The sequence below is a fragment of the Macrotis lagotis genome, chromosome 4, assembly GCF_037893015.1.
Source record: "Macrotis lagotis isolate mMagLag1 chromosome 4, bilby.v1.9.chrom.fasta, whole genome shotgun sequence".
Taxonomy (NCBI): Eukaryota; Metazoa; Chordata; class Mammalia; order Peramelemorphia; family Peramelidae; genus Macrotis; species Macrotis lagotis.
The window spans coordinates 35,042,938-35,060,171 of NC_133661.1; the positions used below are offsets into that span (position 1 = coordinate 35,042,938).

At 40.5% G+C, this 17,234-nt stretch overlaps 1 protein-coding gene across 1 annotated transcript in view; it reads right to left on the reverse strand.

Moving 5' to 3' along the window:
• Positions 1-17,234, reverse strand: part of CHRNA5 (cholinergic receptor nicotinic alpha 5 subunit) — a 35,715-nt gene that overhangs the window by 6,948 nt on the left and 11,533 nt on the right. The window contains exons 2-3 of the mRNA XM_074236316.1: positions 6,632-6,783; positions 971-1,015 (exon numbers count right to left, since the gene is read on the reverse strand). Of these exons, the coding sequence (XP_074092417.1) occupies positions 971-1,015; positions 6,632-6,783 (197 nt within the window). The remainder of the gene's footprint in view (positions 1-970; positions 1,016-6,631; positions 6,784-17,234) is intronic.

The following is a 17,234-nucleotide window of genomic DNA, read 5'->3' on the forward strand; positions in this document are numbered from 1 at the left end:
GTCCTCACATTTTAGTATGAGTAGGAGGGAGGGAAGCATGACATAATGGGAAATATGAAAGCATGACCAATAGATAGAAAGTCAATCTTGAAACCATGAAGACACGGGTCTTCCTGACTCTCCTGGCTGTGAGCCCAGGGAAAGCACAGACCCTCGGTCAACTCTCTAAGATGAGATGTTACAGAGAAGGTACCAACCTGCATCTGCAATTAGTGAAATCATAGTCCAGTTCCTATCCCTACAGACAATCTGGAAAGTGTTCAGAATAGGGAGAACAGTAGAGGGAAGGGTCTTGAGTTCATTCCATACAAGGGACAATTGGAGGACATGCCCATAGTCAGCCTGCAGAAGAGAAGGCTTAGGGAGAATGGCTGTTGCCTTGAGAGGGCTTCCTCCAGAATGCAGTTAGAACCAAGGAATGGAAGCAAATTTGGGCTCAACATTAAGAAAATGTTCCTTGGAGCTGTCCAGATGTTCAGACTCAGGATGAAATGGATTCCCCCCACTTGCAAGTCTCCAAGAAGAGGCATATGATTACTTGTCATTAGGGGTTTAGACTGGACTCAGTGACCTCTGAGGTGCCTTCAAGATCTGAGATTCTACAAATGGGCTCTGAACTAGCTTGTCCTTTGGAGAGTTGGAGGGTAGGCCAGTGTACTCAGAAGAGAGAGGGGAGACACAGGGAGAACAAACAAAAGGAAACATTTTCTGCTGGCTGGTAGAAACTGTTGGAGATGGTAAAGAAAAAAATAGAAGCTCAGTGAGGGGTAGGGAAGAAGGGAGGATGATAAAGAAACACAAAATAAAATAAGGGACCTCCCTTGCTCCTTCATCTTTCACTATCAAACCCAGGACCAGCATCAGGCTGCATCAAATGCAGCCTTTCAAAGGACCTTCCCCCTTTGCCGCTTAAGAAGCACCCATGTGGAGATCTGAGATATCTTTGTAGGGCTTGGAGATTTGTACATACCTGTTTCAACCACACGTTTGTAGTCATCAGCTGATTCTTCTCATCCTGCACAAGGGAAATGAAAAGAAAACAGGCTGTTTTCAATGAGCGGAGTCATAATTTGGGGTTTTGATTCTTTTGCTAAACTAACTCTTATCCTTTAGAAGAATCTCTCTCTCTCTCTCTCTCTCTCTCTCTCTCTCTCTCTCTCTCTCTCTCTCTCTCTCTCTCCCTCCCTCCCTCCCTCCCTCCTTCCTCTCCCCCTCTATCTTCCCTTCCTCATTCTCTTCCTTTCCTTCCCCTCTCTCCTTTTCTCTATCTACATCCCCCTCCTCCTCCTATCCCTGGTTCTAATCTTTTCTCCATCCCTCTCCACCCCTCCCTCCCTCCTTGCCCTTGCCCTTCCCCTTTTTTCCTCCTTAACCATTCTCCAAAACAGAATCTAAAGGGGAAGAAATTCAGAGCCCTTTTTACTCTCATCTCACTCACTCAGTTGAACATCAAGGGACTCTTTGTGGATCAAATCTGCATCTCCCCCAGCTTTTACTGAGCCTCTCCTATGTCCATAGGACAAGAGCGAGGGCCTCAAGGCCTCCGTGAAGGCAGAATCCACAACACTGGCAGCAGCCTAGATAGATTGTGAGCTCCTAGAGGACAGGGACTACCGGCTGCTTCAGTGCTTAGCCCACTGAGTCATAGGAAACGCTTAATATATGTTTGTGGAATTGGATTAGATATAATTTACCAGAGTAGGTGACTAAATCACTCTAAGCAGAGCCATCACACCTTACTAAATTCAAATAGTGAGAAATGCAGCAATTTCAGAAATCATACACACACACACACACACACACACACATATACACACACACACACACCACACAATGTAAGTCTGATGAAAACGGGATTTCACTGCAAGGAAAATACAGTCTTCCCAACCTATTTCATCTTGCCCACCACTGATCCATGCTCCTAATCATCATTATCAACCCTGATGGGCCTCAATCTCACATTCTGGCCGTGGTGGCCATAGGCTTCTCTCCTATTGATTCCCTTAAGGCAGAAACCTAATCTGCTTCAACCCCATTCCTTGATAAAAGAACAGAAATGGCAGACAATGTTGGAGGACAGTAGCCTCTGAAGGGTTACCCCAATAACCTAGGGTACTTCTATGTGGAGGACTCTGGGGGAAGGTGCCTGGGAGCCTGTTGAGAGCCCATTTTCAGCCCTGACCCCGGTTTCCTCATCTTCCTCTGGCCTGTTTTCCAGTCACATTCCTCAGTGTGAGCAATTCTGTCAAGTCGCCTCACCCTGGTGGACTGAACCTAACAAAACTTCTGAGTACAGACCTGGACAGAGCAGGAAACTACCACAAGAAGCAAGGGCATGAGTAACACAAAAGTCAAGAGAGAAAATTGGAAATTAGACCAGCCTCCAAGCAAAAACCCTTAAAAAACCAAATACCATTAGACTCTTAAGGGAAGATGGAAAATGAGTAAGCAATCTAGAAAGACCTGCAGAACAATGAATAAATATGATTGGGTCGTGGAAAATCCCCAGTGAAAAAAGGAAATAAAGGGTGGCTAGGTGACATAGTGGATAAAGCACCAGCCTTGGAGTCAGGAGTCCTGGGTTCAAATCCAGTCTCAGACACTTAATAATTACCTAGCTGTGTGGCCTTGGGCAAGCCACTCAACCCCATTTGCCTGGCAAAAAATAACCCTAAAAAAAAAAAGGAAATAAGACAATAGCAACATGTTTTATGGGACCTCCAGAAAGAATAGGCTACCTGCACGAAACTCCAGAATGTTTTAAAAGAAAAATAAAAGAATAAAAAAGAAAAATTAGGAGCAGAATTTTCAGATTTTTGAAGTGACAGCTGAGTTAAGTTATGACTTAACAATCACCAAAGATCTAGAGAAGATCATATGTTTGAAACTGGGAAGGGACCTTAGGAATCAAGTCCAACTCCCTCATTTTACAGTTGAGGGAACTGAGTCCTACAAATAAGAAGCTTCACATTGAACATGAAATTCCAAAGAAAAGAAAAAACTAAAGGAACTTGGATTTTTCATCTCAGACAAAAGGTTTAGAAGTATTTAACTAAGCTTTCATCGGCATCCTCATCCCTACATGCCTCACCTCAACCCTTTGAATACTCTTCTGCCAAGAAATGATAAAACTTGGAACCTTTCTTACTGAACCGGTAAGTCTTCACAGTCTTCTTTGTGTTCACAGTGACTTGCCTATCTCCTCCACTAGACTGTAAGCTCCCTATAGGCAGGGCTCCTTTCTTGATTTCACATCTGTATCCCACCCATGCACCCAATGTCTGACATTGGGTAAAAGAATTGGCACTCAGTGAAAGGCTTTGCTAATGTATTTAACACCAATGGACACTCTTCCCTCTGCTTTCTTTGTTGGTCTTCTCCCTCCTCCCCACTCCCTACAGAAAATCCCAAGGCTTAGACATCTTCCCAATTCAATAAACATTAATTAAAATACTACAATCCCCTTCGCCCCTCCCAAAAAAAAGTCTGCCATCTATATTAGATCCTTGCTATTGCAAAGACACAGATAGTCTCTACCCTGGGGGAGTTTACCTTTCACTAGAAATTAGGGAGTGCTGAATAAGAGTAAACAGCAAAGCTTGAGGACAGAGCGTTAACAACTGGGGGATCAGGGAAAGCCTCCCAAAGAAGGTGACATCCCTAACCTGAGCCTTGAAAGATAATGACTTCTTCAAGTCAGAGATGAGATTGTGCATTGAAGGTATGAGTGGCAACTTGTACAAATTTGTAGTGGAGGGTGGGGTGGAATACTGGGTTTGGAGAACAGCTAATGCTCCAGTTTGACCAGAGTGCTGTAAGGTTAGGAAGGAGAAAAAAAGCTGGTGAGGTGAGGTTAGAAAGTTGGTTGAGCCCTAAACATCATGTTGAAGACGTTGTATCTTACCCTGGATGCAATGAGGAACCATTCAAGCTTTTGGAGTAGAGACCTTGTGTGTTCACCTCTGTTCTCAAGACTTCCAACAGTTACCTTCCTCTTGAAGATGCCATTACTATCTCAACTGGCCATGTCCAAGGTCTATACCATTTACACCCTTGCACCTCTTCCATCACATCTAAGTCTTCTCACTGCCCCATCTTCCCCTAGCCAACCAGGTGTGAAGTCTTGAGGTCATCTTTGACTTGGCATCATCACGGAGAAGAGATCTTCAAAGATCAATTAGTCCAACCCCTTATTTCACCAATTCTGAGACGCAGGGAGAAATGACTTGCCAAAGGTCACACAGCCAGAATGGTCAAGTCAGAATTTGGACTTGGGTCATGTGACTGAGACTCAATGTTCTCTCCACTGTACTACATTGATCCTTATCCTGCCTCCTTAATATTCCATTCAAACCCAACTCAGTCTTATTGGTCTTTTATCAGTTGGTCTTCCCAGCTCTAGTTTCTCCCTATTCTAGTTCAACCTAAACACTTTCATTCATTAAAAGGAAGTTCCTTGAGGGCAAGTTTGTTCTTTCCCTTTCTCTTAGTCCACTGTCTGGCACATAATTGGGTAGCTAGGTGGTGCAGTGGATAGAGTACCAGGCTTGGAGCCAGGAAGACTCATCTTCCTCAATTCAAATGTGGCCTGGGCCTGGGCCTGGGCAAATCACTTAATCCTGTTTGCTTCCATTTCCCTATCTTTCAAATGAGCTGGAGAAAGAAATGGAAAACTATTCTAATATCTTTGCCAAATAGATCACAGAAAGTTGGATATAACTGAACCATGACTGAATAACAACAGATGCTTCATCAAATGCTTGCTGCCTACTATTTTTCTGCTGATTTAGCCTGGCCACCATTTCTACTATCCCCCAACTCCTGATGTGTTTAGATTCCCTTTGTTGACAGCATTCTTCCTTCTGTCGTAGCCTAAATTCATTATGTCCTTCAAAACTGCTCAAATGCCTTCTCCTCCAGGAAGACTTCCCAGTCAAATACAACTCACCAATCTTGTCCAAGTCTGCATTTCCAGAGTCTTTTAGGGTTTCTTTGATATAACCTACTATATAAGGTCACATAGAGAACTAAACCTAGATTCAATTCCCAACTGCAACATCACCTAATTGTGTGAACCTAGACAAATCACTTAACTTTCCTCTGCCTCAGTTTCCTCATCTGTGAAATGGAGATAATAACATAACCTGCTTCCTAGGGTTGGTGTGAGGATCACCTGAGATAATATTTGGTAAATATTGTTTCTGCTTCACATATGTACATGTTGGGTCTTCCCAACTTGATAACAAGTTTCTTTGGGGGTAAATACTGCATGTAACATTTTTGGTACCCACTCACTCCATCCCGACCCTCTTGGAAGTTCTGGGCACAAGCTGATTGATGGACCAAAAGTCAGAACAACCAAAAACTTCTCTGAAAAGCGTATACGAGGAAGAATTTCCAGGCAAGAAGAGATACACATTGGAATGCATTAAATGCATTATCAAGGCAGATTGAAGGATCCTCCCTAGGGGAAATCCAACATAAATTCTCTCCTTTTTGTGATAATGGAGGGTGATAATGTTGGAAAGTGTATTTCTATCTATACTGGAAAACATTTAATGATTCTGAGATTAGTAGAAGTTTTACTAGGCCAAAAGAAGAAATTCTCTGCATAAAATGGATGGGGGAAGGGGGTGTTTTCTGTGTTTAATTCCCTAGTTAAAAAACAAGTGATTCTTTAGGTTTTGTCTATTCTGCATTCTTTTCTCTGAAGCATACAACTAGTTAGATGGTAATTTGGGGTATTACTTTGGGGGGAGGGGGGAGGAAAGAGGAAGTGGTATAAAATTTATTAAATTCATAATTTTTAAAAAATAATGGAAGGGGTGGCTAGGTGGTGCAATGAGTAGAGCACTGGCCTTGTTCAAATCCAGTCTCAGACACTTAATAATTACCTAGCCATGTGGCCTTGGGCAAGCCACTTAACCCCACTGCCTTGAAAAAAAATCTAAAAAAAAAAGTAATGGAAGACAGGGGCAGTTAGGTGGTGCAGTGGGTAGAGTACCAGCTCTGAACTCAGGAGTACCTGAGTTCGAATCCAGCCTCAGCCTAGCTGTGTGATCTTGGACAAGTCACTTAACCCCATTGCCTTAAATAAATAAAAAATTAAAAAAATAATAGAAGAAAGGATTTAATGAAAAGAGCCTTGATGTAGATATGATGTAATATTTAGAGCCCTAGCATTAAAGTCAGGAAGACCTGGGTTAGAATCCTGATTCCAATAGAAGTTATACAACCATAGGCAAATCACCTAGCATCTGAGTCTCATTTTTAATCTCTTTAAAACAGGATTAAAAACACTTGAAAGAAAGACCACAGAGGGATATCATGAGGTTCAACCAAGGTAATATCTACAAAGGGCTTTGCAGATCTCTACAAATGCTGGCTGTAATTTGTATTTGCATATAATCATCCTCATCATGTAAAAAGCCAACATGGTTAATGGGCTGGAGACCTAGCTCCATTCCTTAGCTAAGATCATTCAAACTCTTATTCCTATTTTACCAGTGGAGAAACTGAGGTTCTAATGGCCACTTCACAGAGTCATCCTGAGATAATGTAGGCATAGCACTTTGTAACTCTAAAATACATTATTATTATTCATTATTATCATTTTCTACCATGCACATACCACATCCACTAATTGAGAGATTGCAAGGCCAAACTTTATTTTTATTTTGTCATTGAGTTGTTTCACCGGACGAACCCATTTTTCGTAGTCCCGAAACAAGTTCTTAAACAAACGATCTTCACATTTTGCCTCAAAGGATGGTTCTGATATCCCTGAAACAGCAAAGGCAAAGAAATCAGTGTCCAGCATGTTGACTCACTTATCTCTTCTATGTTCTCACATGAGAAAAGTGTTCAGTATTTTAAAAAATAAGAGACTCTATGGTAGTAACAAGTTCAAATTCCACCCGTAAGCTATAATGGATGCATAACCCCAACTAAGATAATTAACCACTGGTCACCTCAGTCCACTCTCTAAGACTATACATAAATGGAAGATCATTGGCATAGAGAATACAGATTCCTGTTTCAGAAGTTACTTATACTAGTGGAGCCATGGATCCCAACTATAAAGAAAAACCTTAGGATATTAACCTATCTGAATAAAAATGAATGAATAAATATATATATTCATATATAAAGCCATTTTAAAAGTATAGAAACAAAGATTTTGAGAAAAAATATAAATCATTTCTTTAATACTATAATCCTGGGGGCGGCTAGGTGGTGCAGTGGATAAAGCACTGGCCCTGGAGTCAGTAGTACCTGGGTTCAAATCCGGTCTCAGACACTTAATAATTACCTAGCTGTGTGGCCTTGGGCAAGCCACTTAACCCCATTGCCTTGCAAAAAAAATAAAAATAAATAAAAATAAATAAAAAATACTATAATACTAACAAAGAGTCAAAGTCTCAAAACCAACTCATGAGGAAGCTAGTGCAAGCATTATTACTCTCAGCTTTCCTATGAGAAAACAGACTAAGAGATTTGTCTACAGTCACATGGCTGGTAAGTGCCCTAAGCTTGGGTTCAGACCAAATCTCGACTCCAGATTCTACATTCTTTTCTCTGTATCACACAACTAGTTAGATGGTAGGCTTGGGTTTTTTGGGGGGTGGGAGGTGGGGAGAGGTAGTGGTATAAAACTTTAAATTCATAACTTTTTAAAAGTAATGGAAGAAAGGATTTAATGAAAAGAGGGTTGAACTCGATATTCATTTTTAAGCTCTGGAAATGAACCAAAGTTGGAATGAAAGAAGCTCAGTGTGTAATTTTCAATAAATTCAACTCCGCTGAATAGCTCCAGAAATTAAGAGCTGGCTTTCCCAATTTTCTCCTTAGCACTGTATCTTCCATCCCATTGGGAAGTCAAGTTGATTATGCAAACTATAACTGCTGCCAAAGCCACAACATCTTGGACATCTGCCAGCAGGAAGCTGGCATGTATGCATATCTGCCCCAACCACACATTCCATGGGGCTGTTGTTTCAGCATTTTCTTCCTCCTGAGGAAGATGTTTTGAGAATCTGTAGCCATACTTCAAGAAGCATACTAGCACAGGTAATATGATTTATTAATATCCTCCCATGTGGTCATGATAGATTAAGTTGTTTTTGATGTGGGATATAATATGGCGGCTGTATCATTACTGAATATCTTTCTGCATTCATGCCATAGATTAATTAGAGAAAAAGCAACATCGATTTCAAAAACAGAATAAAGATGAGAAGATGACAGTGCCTATCATCACAACAGCTTTAACCTAGCTGGTTCAAACATGTTGGAAATAATGGGAAATGGGAAATGAAAAAAAGGCAAAGATATTGACCTTGACGGTCATCCTTTACCATAGATATTTAACTGATAGAAAGAAAATAGTATACTGGGCTAACAGACCTCAGATATTCTGTTAGCCACCTTATCTCCTTACTAAATAAAGAGCCAGGGTAGCCAAATAGCAGCACTGATTTAGAACACAACCTCACCTTCAGCAGGATCACTCCATAAAATAAGTTTGTGCAAAGCTCAGTGTGAGATGCAGATAAGCTACATTAACCCAATGTATGAAAACTAGACTTGCAATATTTCATTGGCATGGGGGCTCCTCTACTAATGTGGATGAGCATTTTTTCTCCAATTTATAATCTTAGAAATCACTTGGGGTATTGAGTTATTAAGTGATTTGCCCAAGAGCACACGTGGTCAGTAGGTTTGCAGAAGCAAGACTTAAATCCTGAGTCTAAGGCCAGTTTTCTATTATTTTCTATCATTCAATACTTCTCATCTCAAGAGCAGTCATAAATGAAATTTGTTGGAGGTCAATAACTGATGACATGGTTTATATTTACTAATATTTCTATAACTCTTGATTTTCCTCAGTGATGACCACTGTGTTTGCAGCCATCTGAGTTTTGCCAGAGAGCACTGACATTCAGGAGATAGCACTCCTTCACACAGTGGCCTCACCGGCACTTCTGTCACTGGTTTCTCAGCTCTCACTATTGAATCCTGTGATTATAGCTCCTCTTCCCAAGAAGTCTTCTAACCTTCCCACCTCCACAGTGGCTTAAGCAAGTTTCCCCAGAAGACAGACTATTCTTTTCCCTTGTGAAACTGAACCTATATTTGGATGACCCTGTATGCCACCAATGTGGCCACAAAGGAAAAGTATTTCTAGTTTCTAAACCTAACACCTCAGTTGGCAATATACTATATGAACAATCAGAAAGGCCTTTAAGAAGACAAAATTTTGTAAAACACGGAACTAGCCCAAGTACATATCACAGAAATCCAGAGGAGTCTCAGTCCTGAAAGCACTTTGCAAGGAAGGGGAAAGGATATAAGTACCCAAAACATCACCAACAAGATCCCTACTCCAAAAAAAAGATGATCTAGGAAGTTCCTACTACTTACTCATATGATTACTCTCATCATTTAAAAATCTTCCTAAGAATGATGGATGGAAGGAAGGAAGGAAAGAAAGAAGGAAGGAAAGAAAAAAGGAAGAATGGAAAGAAAAAAGGGAGGGAGGGAAAAAAGGAAGGAAGGAAAGAAACTATGTGCTAGGTGTTTTAGAATTATCTTATTTTATCTTGCAACAAAATGGGATTTACTATCCCCATTTTATGAATGAGAGTAACTTAACTAGTAAGTTAAGAACTCATATGACATCAGGTTCACTGTACTACCTAGCTGCCTCCAAGGTATCCTGGACCAAATGAGATAATACAAGGAAAGTATTTTGCTAATCTTAAAGTAACATATAAAAATTTGTTGCTGTTGTGCAATTGTTTCAGTCATGTCTGACTCTTCACGACCCCATTTGGGGTTTTCTTGACAAAGGAGTGGTTTGTCCTTTCCTTCTCCTGCTCATTTAACAGATGAGGAAACTGAGGCAAACAGGGTTAAGTAACTTGCCCAGCTAGAAAATGTCTGAGGCCGGATTTGAACTCAAGGAGAGAAGTCTTCCTGACTCTAGGTCTGGCACTCTATCCACTATGTCACCTAGCTGTTAACTGTAGTTATCCCTGATGAAAATGTGAAATAGGAACAGGCTACCTTTCATAATTTTCTAGAGAAATCCACATCCCTCTAATCATACAACTGAGTGTATATGAGGTCCCAGAGTCATAACTAGGACTTTGTCTCAGAGCCCTGAAACTTAAAGGGTGCTGAAAACATATTCTGTCTTCCATCAGTGCAAAAGCAACTGAGATTTGTCTCCATTTTTATTATCTATATGACTTGAAACAAGTCACTCAATCTGTCTGTGACTCAGTTTCTTCATCTATCCAAAAAGAAGAGTAGAAAGTACACTTTGTTGGGGCAGCTAGGTGGTACAGTGGATAAAGCACCGGACTTGGAGTCAGGAGTATCTGAGTTCAAATCCAGCATCAGACACTTAATAATTACCTAGCTGTGTGGCCTGGGGCAAGCCACTTAACCCCATTGCCTAGCAAAGACTTTTAAAAAAAGTACACTTTGTCTTCATCTCTAAATCTGAGGTGCTATATTACAAAGAATAATTAATTAAGATCGGAAGCTACTAGACAACAGGCATATTTTTCTCCCAATCTCTGACCATGGGTTGATATTCCAAGGTCTCCCCCTCCCCAAGTAAATTTGTCTTAAAACTGTATTTCGGAAAAATAAACAAAAAATAATAACAATTTTTAAAAGTATATTTCATGCAATTTTCTCCAAATGCACAAATTGCCCCAATATAGCTACAGAATTCCTCAAGCTCACTCTTTGCTGATCACGGAAAAGTATTTGGCTCAGAATAGCAGAATCCAGCTTGGGGAAGGTTGATTTATCTTGGCTGTCCTGATGGATTCCCATCCTACGAACTACATCTGGTTTCAGCCTGGGTCCACCTGAGGGAAATAGTTTACCTGAGCCAGCTGTTGAAGCAGCTGCCGGTTGCTATGGCTTATATTGTGAAGGACTGGAGTATTATCTGCTGCTGTCACCCACTGCTCTGACTACATCTGGCAGGATTAGGAGCTATGGGTTCCTCTGAGGAGTTACAGTGGGGAGGACTCAAACCCTAGAATACAGTATTGGAGATAACTACCACAACCTAAAATCTATATAATGCTGTGGAAAGAACAATGACCCTGGAATCAGGACATCTGGGTTCCACTCAAACCCCTGATGCTTCCAGGAAGTGTGATCCAGGGTGAGTCACTTTAGATGGTAAGCTCCTTGAGGGCAGGGATGGTCTTTTGTCTCTTTTTGAAATGGCAGCCCTTAACACAATACCTAGCAGAAAGTGCTTGATTATTGCATTATTGGATGATTTAACTTTTCTGAGCCTCAAAGCCCTCATCTGTAAAAGGGGGAAATAACCCAGTAGCATTGTGAGACAGAATTCTGTAAACTAAAAAACGCTAGAAAACCTAGTTATTATCATCATCACTATTATTATAATATGAGCAGATGCGGAGAATGGCTTATGGCTAGGGCACTGGGCTTGGTGTTGGGGAACCTAGGTTCAAAACCCACTTCAGACCCTTACTTCTCAACTGTGAGACCATGGACAAGACATTTACCAATGATCTGGGCCTCAGTGTTCACAGCTTAAAACAGGGATAATAACTGCCAAAGTGGATGTAAAGATCAAATAAGATAAAGGCTCTGCAAGCCTTGAAATGCCATATGAATGTGAATTAGGAAATACAGGATGCATTAATAATGGTCACTAGGAAGCTTTACTAGAAACCCCCAAGATAGAAATGTCAAAGTGATATCCTGAGTGATCAGTATTCTAAGTCAATCTTCTTTTATTCTTAAATGAGGTCTAGACTTTCTTATCCAAGTGGGGGGGGGGGGGGGTAAGAGGGGAAAGGGTTGGACTAGACCTGCAATTTCATTGAACAGAAAGTCATAGATGGTGAGGAAGGAAGGAAGGAAGCAAGTTTGATGAAGTGATTGTTCAATTCAGTTGTTTTCAGTCCTGTTTGACTCTCTGAGAACCCATTTGAGGTTTTTTTTGACAAAGATTTTGGAGTGGTTTTGCTATTTCCATCTCTGGAACATCTTATAGATGAGGACTCTGAGACAAACAGAGTTAAGTGATTTGCTCTGGGTCAAAGAGTCTGAGACAGGATTTGAACTCATGAAGACAAATCCTCTTGATTCTAAGCCCAGGGTCCTCTCCCAGGCACTACCTAGTTCCATTATGGTCCAGAGAGTTGAGTTATCTAGCCTCAGTTAGTCCCAGAAGCAGAATTTGAACTCAGATCTTCCTAATATCAAGTCCAATAATCTATCCATTAAACCACGTTGCCTCTCATACATGGCAAATATTTCTTGCTACTACTAGAATGTTATATTTCTAGAAATTAAAGTTATTGAAATCTGTTAGTTTATTATGAAAAAATTTCCATGTTTAAGACTTTTTGAGCCCACCCCCCAAAAAATTTAATTTACTCTATTTTAAATTAGTAGGTTTGAGATCATGACTCCTTCCATCAATTCCTTCATCAAAAAGCAATCTTAATTGGAAGCTCTTAATATAGACTTAAAGCCCACTAGGAAACATTGGGATAAACAGATATCAGATCTCTTAGAAGATTATAAGATAATAGCTCAGTCTTTGCTTCATGAGAGTTCATGTTGAAACAGTCATAGAGTATTGAGCCTTATTGATCCCTGATACATTACATCATCTGGCCAGTCAGGTAATGGAAGGAAAATGTACTATTGCTGAACCCAAAGAGCAAAAGGGAGACCAGAATTTGATAAGTTTGGAGATCTTTATCAACTGGGCACTGCCTGGGGATGAAGAGTACCCAAATCAGACAGTACCTGAGTGTTCAAGGGATAAGATTTTTATAGTGTTTTGGAGGGGGGGGAGATACTGAGAGCAAGCAGGTTACAGAAGCAAAGATCATCCTATCATATGTAAATATAGGGTTCCATATAGACAGAGTGGGAAAGGGGCAGAGTCTTTGTTTAAATATATTTCCTGAGATGGAGGGAGTCACATAGTCATAGGCTTCCCACAGGTTTGAGGAATTTACTATCTTATTGTTCCAGCTGCACCTGGGGAAGGGGGAGGCAGTTCTGGAATTTAACAGATACAGCAAGATAATTAGGCTGACAAGGGTGCTTTGTGAATCTTCAAACAATTTTATGGTATATCTGCCCCAGGGTCAAGTACTTGGGTCTTATCAGATTATTTTCAAGCCCAAAGACACCTAGTCAAATTTGTATTTCTAAGGAATTTCTCAGGGCCCAGAAGGATGCTGGGGACCCCTTTCTATACAGGAATTTTACAAACATTGATATTGTACTTCACTATCAATATTAAAACAGATAGCCAATGAACACCTTGCGTTAGCTTCTAAAGAGAGATATTTGTAGCCAAGAAGTACTCCAAGAGACATCATGGAGGACATTTGGGATCAGAAGAGAAGCCATATTACAGCAATAAAGAATCATTTGATGACTTATTTTGCCCATAAAGTATTTATATACAGAAGATTCAAGGAACAAGAGAGGAAGACCACTAGTCAGTAGCTCCATTTTAGAGACTTCACAGAAAGACAAGGGTTGGGGCCGCTAGGTGGCACAATGGATAGAGCACCAACCCTGGACTCAGGAGTACCTGAGTTCAAATCTGGCCTCAGACATATAATAATTACCTAGCTGTTTGGCCTTGGGCAAGCCACTTAACTCCATTTGCCTTGCAATAAATGAATGAATGGATGGATGGATGGATGAACGGATGGATGAATGAATAAATAAATAAATGGATGGGCAGGCGAGTGAATGAACAAATAGATAGATAGATAGATAGATAGATAGATAAATGAATAAACAAACAAATAAATAAATAAATGAGTGAATGAATGGATAGATAAATAAATAAATAAATAAATGAGGAAGACAAGGATCAGCTTTGAACAAGAGGAGAAGTGGATGGTGGAAGAAGCTAGGGAGATGATAATGTTGGTCCTTCATTTTCAAAGACCACAACATCAGGGCAGTGATGCCTTGACAAACACATGCTAAGTCACCAGCCTCCCTTTCTTCTCCAGAACAATCTGGGTCCAGTGGCCAGATACAGAACAGGACAACTGAAGATGGCCCTGGATAGGAGGCCATTGGGGTTAAGTGACTTGCCCAAAGTCACACAGCTAGTAAGGGTCAAGTGACTGAGGTCAGATTCAAACTCCCATCCTCCTGGCTCCAAGGGCAGTGCTCATCCAGTACACCAACTAACTGCCTTTAAGGAGATGAAGGATTCACTGGGACACAGATCCATAAGGCTGGCCACTGTACCTAACTGGATTCCTTAAATGTTCATATAGAGCTTCTATTCTAATAAGGATTAACAGACACAGAGAAAGAGATTTGGGGGTAGGCTATTAAGAGAGGGGCTTTAAGGAGAAATTAGATTAGGAAACAATGATGGAAGAATAAAAGGGGCATCACGGAGTAGTGAGAATTCAGCTAATGTTAGGTAGGGTGAACCTATAGGGGACCAATCTTTGAGGTTGTGTGGCTTCTTCCAGAGGCAAGGGAGATTTCCTTCAAGTGGAAAAGGAGAAGCAAAGGGAAGGGCAGGGAATGACCTAGGGTGAAGGTATTATGGGAGTCAGATAAGGGAGCAAAAGTGAAGGACTGCATGACTGGGAATTTGTCAATTAAGAGAAAAACGAGACCAGATTGGGGATGGGGGCGGGGTGATGGCCAGAGAATAGGCAGAGATGGAAGTCATGGGAAAGGTGGAGAAGAGTAAGGTGGGAAGAGGGATAGATGAGGAGATGAGGCTTAGAGAGGGTAATTCAAGATCATAGCAGTGAGTGAAAACCTCAGGCTAGCCAACCAATAAGCTGGGTTCACAGGAATGACCTATCTTGGTTTGGAGAGGGAATGGGTAAGATCTCTGAGTTTTAACAGCAGGTCCTTTAACCCCTATGGTAGAGGAATAAAGTAGGCAAAGGAAAGGAAAAATGCTAGTTTCATAAGATCTCAGACCTAGAATTGGAAGGGATTTTAGACATATCTAATCCAATCCTTTCATTTTGCAGACGAGGAAATTGAGGCCAGATAGGTAAAATGATATGCCAAGGTCACAAAGGTTGCAAACATCATGGGTGAGATTTACACCCATGTAATGACTCAGTGGCAGTGCTCTTTCCAGTATCATTAAAGACTTCTTTTTATGGAGGTGTCAGAAAAATTAAAAGATGTTAGAACACACTAACATTTTGATTCCATTTATAACATACATTATCTCATTGATTCTCAGAACCTCATGAAGTAAGTATTATAGATGTCCCATTCTACAAAGAAGCAGACTGAGGCTTGAACAGAGTCACGCAGGGAGTATCCAGGAGGAAGATTCAAACCCAGGGCTTTGTGACTCCAAGTCCTACTGCTTCCAATTAAATCAATAGGCATTTATTATTATTAATTATTATTAAGCCCAGGCCCTGAAGGAGCTTATCGTTATATCAAAGATGTAAACATTAGAGAGTAAAGTCTGTGGACATTTTTTCCCCTATAATGTAGGGGTTCTTAATCTACCATAACTAAATTTTGGAGGGGGATGTTTGTGAACTTTTAATTATTTGATAATTGTTTCAATATAATTGGTTTCCTTTGCAACCCTATGTATCATTTTATGAATTTAAAAATACTATTCTGAGCTTTCTCCAGTCTGGCAAAAGGGCCTGTGACACAAAATAGGCAAAGACCTCCCTCCCTGTTTAATTTCCTCCCTAACAGCAATCCTTTGAGAGCTCTCTAAATTTAAATGATAGCAAGAAAAAGAACAGGCTGTAAACATCCATTTTGCAAATGGAAGGAAACACGGGGGGGCCCCCCCTATCTATCTATCAACATGACCAAGAAGTGCATTTATTCTTTTAAGAGCTTTTAAATTGAATGCAGAAGTTTCCTGTATTTCAGGATTTTCATTATGTTTTCTATTGATTTTTTTTTTTTACTCAGAATTATGGGATGAAGTTTCTCGGCAGCTGATCTGGTGTAGCCAGCTTAATTTGACATCCGGCCCTGTCAAATTCCCAGAATGCTTACAGTAAGAAACTCACCGTAGGTTGTGTTAAATTTAGATCTAGTCAATAATTCTCTTATAGAGGAGAGAATACTTCACGTGGGCTGAGGTAAAGAGGAGGGACGATGGAGGGCATCATCAGATCACAGAAAGGTCCAAATGAAGGTGGCAAACTTATTCCTTTGGATCGTAAAATAGATCTACAATTTGTTTCAGTTTTCCATATCCTATGGGATTGTAGCAGAACTCTTTTAAATTCTTTCTTTAAAAATCTATTTCTTCACGAATTTCTCTTATTGTTAGAGTATTTATGGTCACAGAACCATGGGATTTGAGAGTGGTAAATGAGAAAGAGCATTGGCTTTGACTTATAGGATCTGAGTTCCTTCTCTGACTTGGCCACCGACTTACCCAGGGAACCTTGTTAAATCATCTAACCTCTCTGGTCTCAGTTTCCTCTTTTGTAAAATGAAAAGATTGGATTATTAGAACTCTAAGGTCCCAGAATCCGAGATTCAGAACTGAAAAGGGAACTAGTCTTAATCCCTTCTTTGTACACAGGAGAAAACAGAGCCAGGAGAGTTTAAATAGGATTTAATTCAGATAAAGAGAAAGAGGCAGAGGAAAGACCCCAAACCTGACCTGTTCTTTCCACCACACCATTTAGACCTAGGGAAGTAAATGAGGAATTTCCAAAAGATTGGAAGAAAATCATTCTTTGAACAAAGATCTGGAATGGGCTTTCTCCTCACTTCAACTTTTTGGGAGAATCATGAACTCTCTCCAAAGCAGATCTAGGGCACTGTCTGCCCACACCAAACCTTGTCATCTTTCCCTGAGTTACTGGCCATCTCTTCCTTTGGAAATTACTTTGTATCTCCAACGAGGGCCGGGTCCTTTGAGTCCATCCCATTACATAGCTACTTTATATCTATCTATTTTTCGGTGCTCATGTTGTACTCTCTGTACCCGACTTTAATCAAGGGTAAAGGGCACATTTATCAAATTTGCAAATGATCCAAGGAGGGGACAAGCTGGACGCTTGAATCCTAATTCAAAAATATTTTGACAGTCTGTAGTCCCGGGTTGAATTTAAGAAGATGAAATCCAGTGGGGTTCAAATGTCAATTTTTCCAAATACAAGATGTGGGAGCCTTGGGGAGGAAGAAGTTTTTATTATAATAGCTAAGGC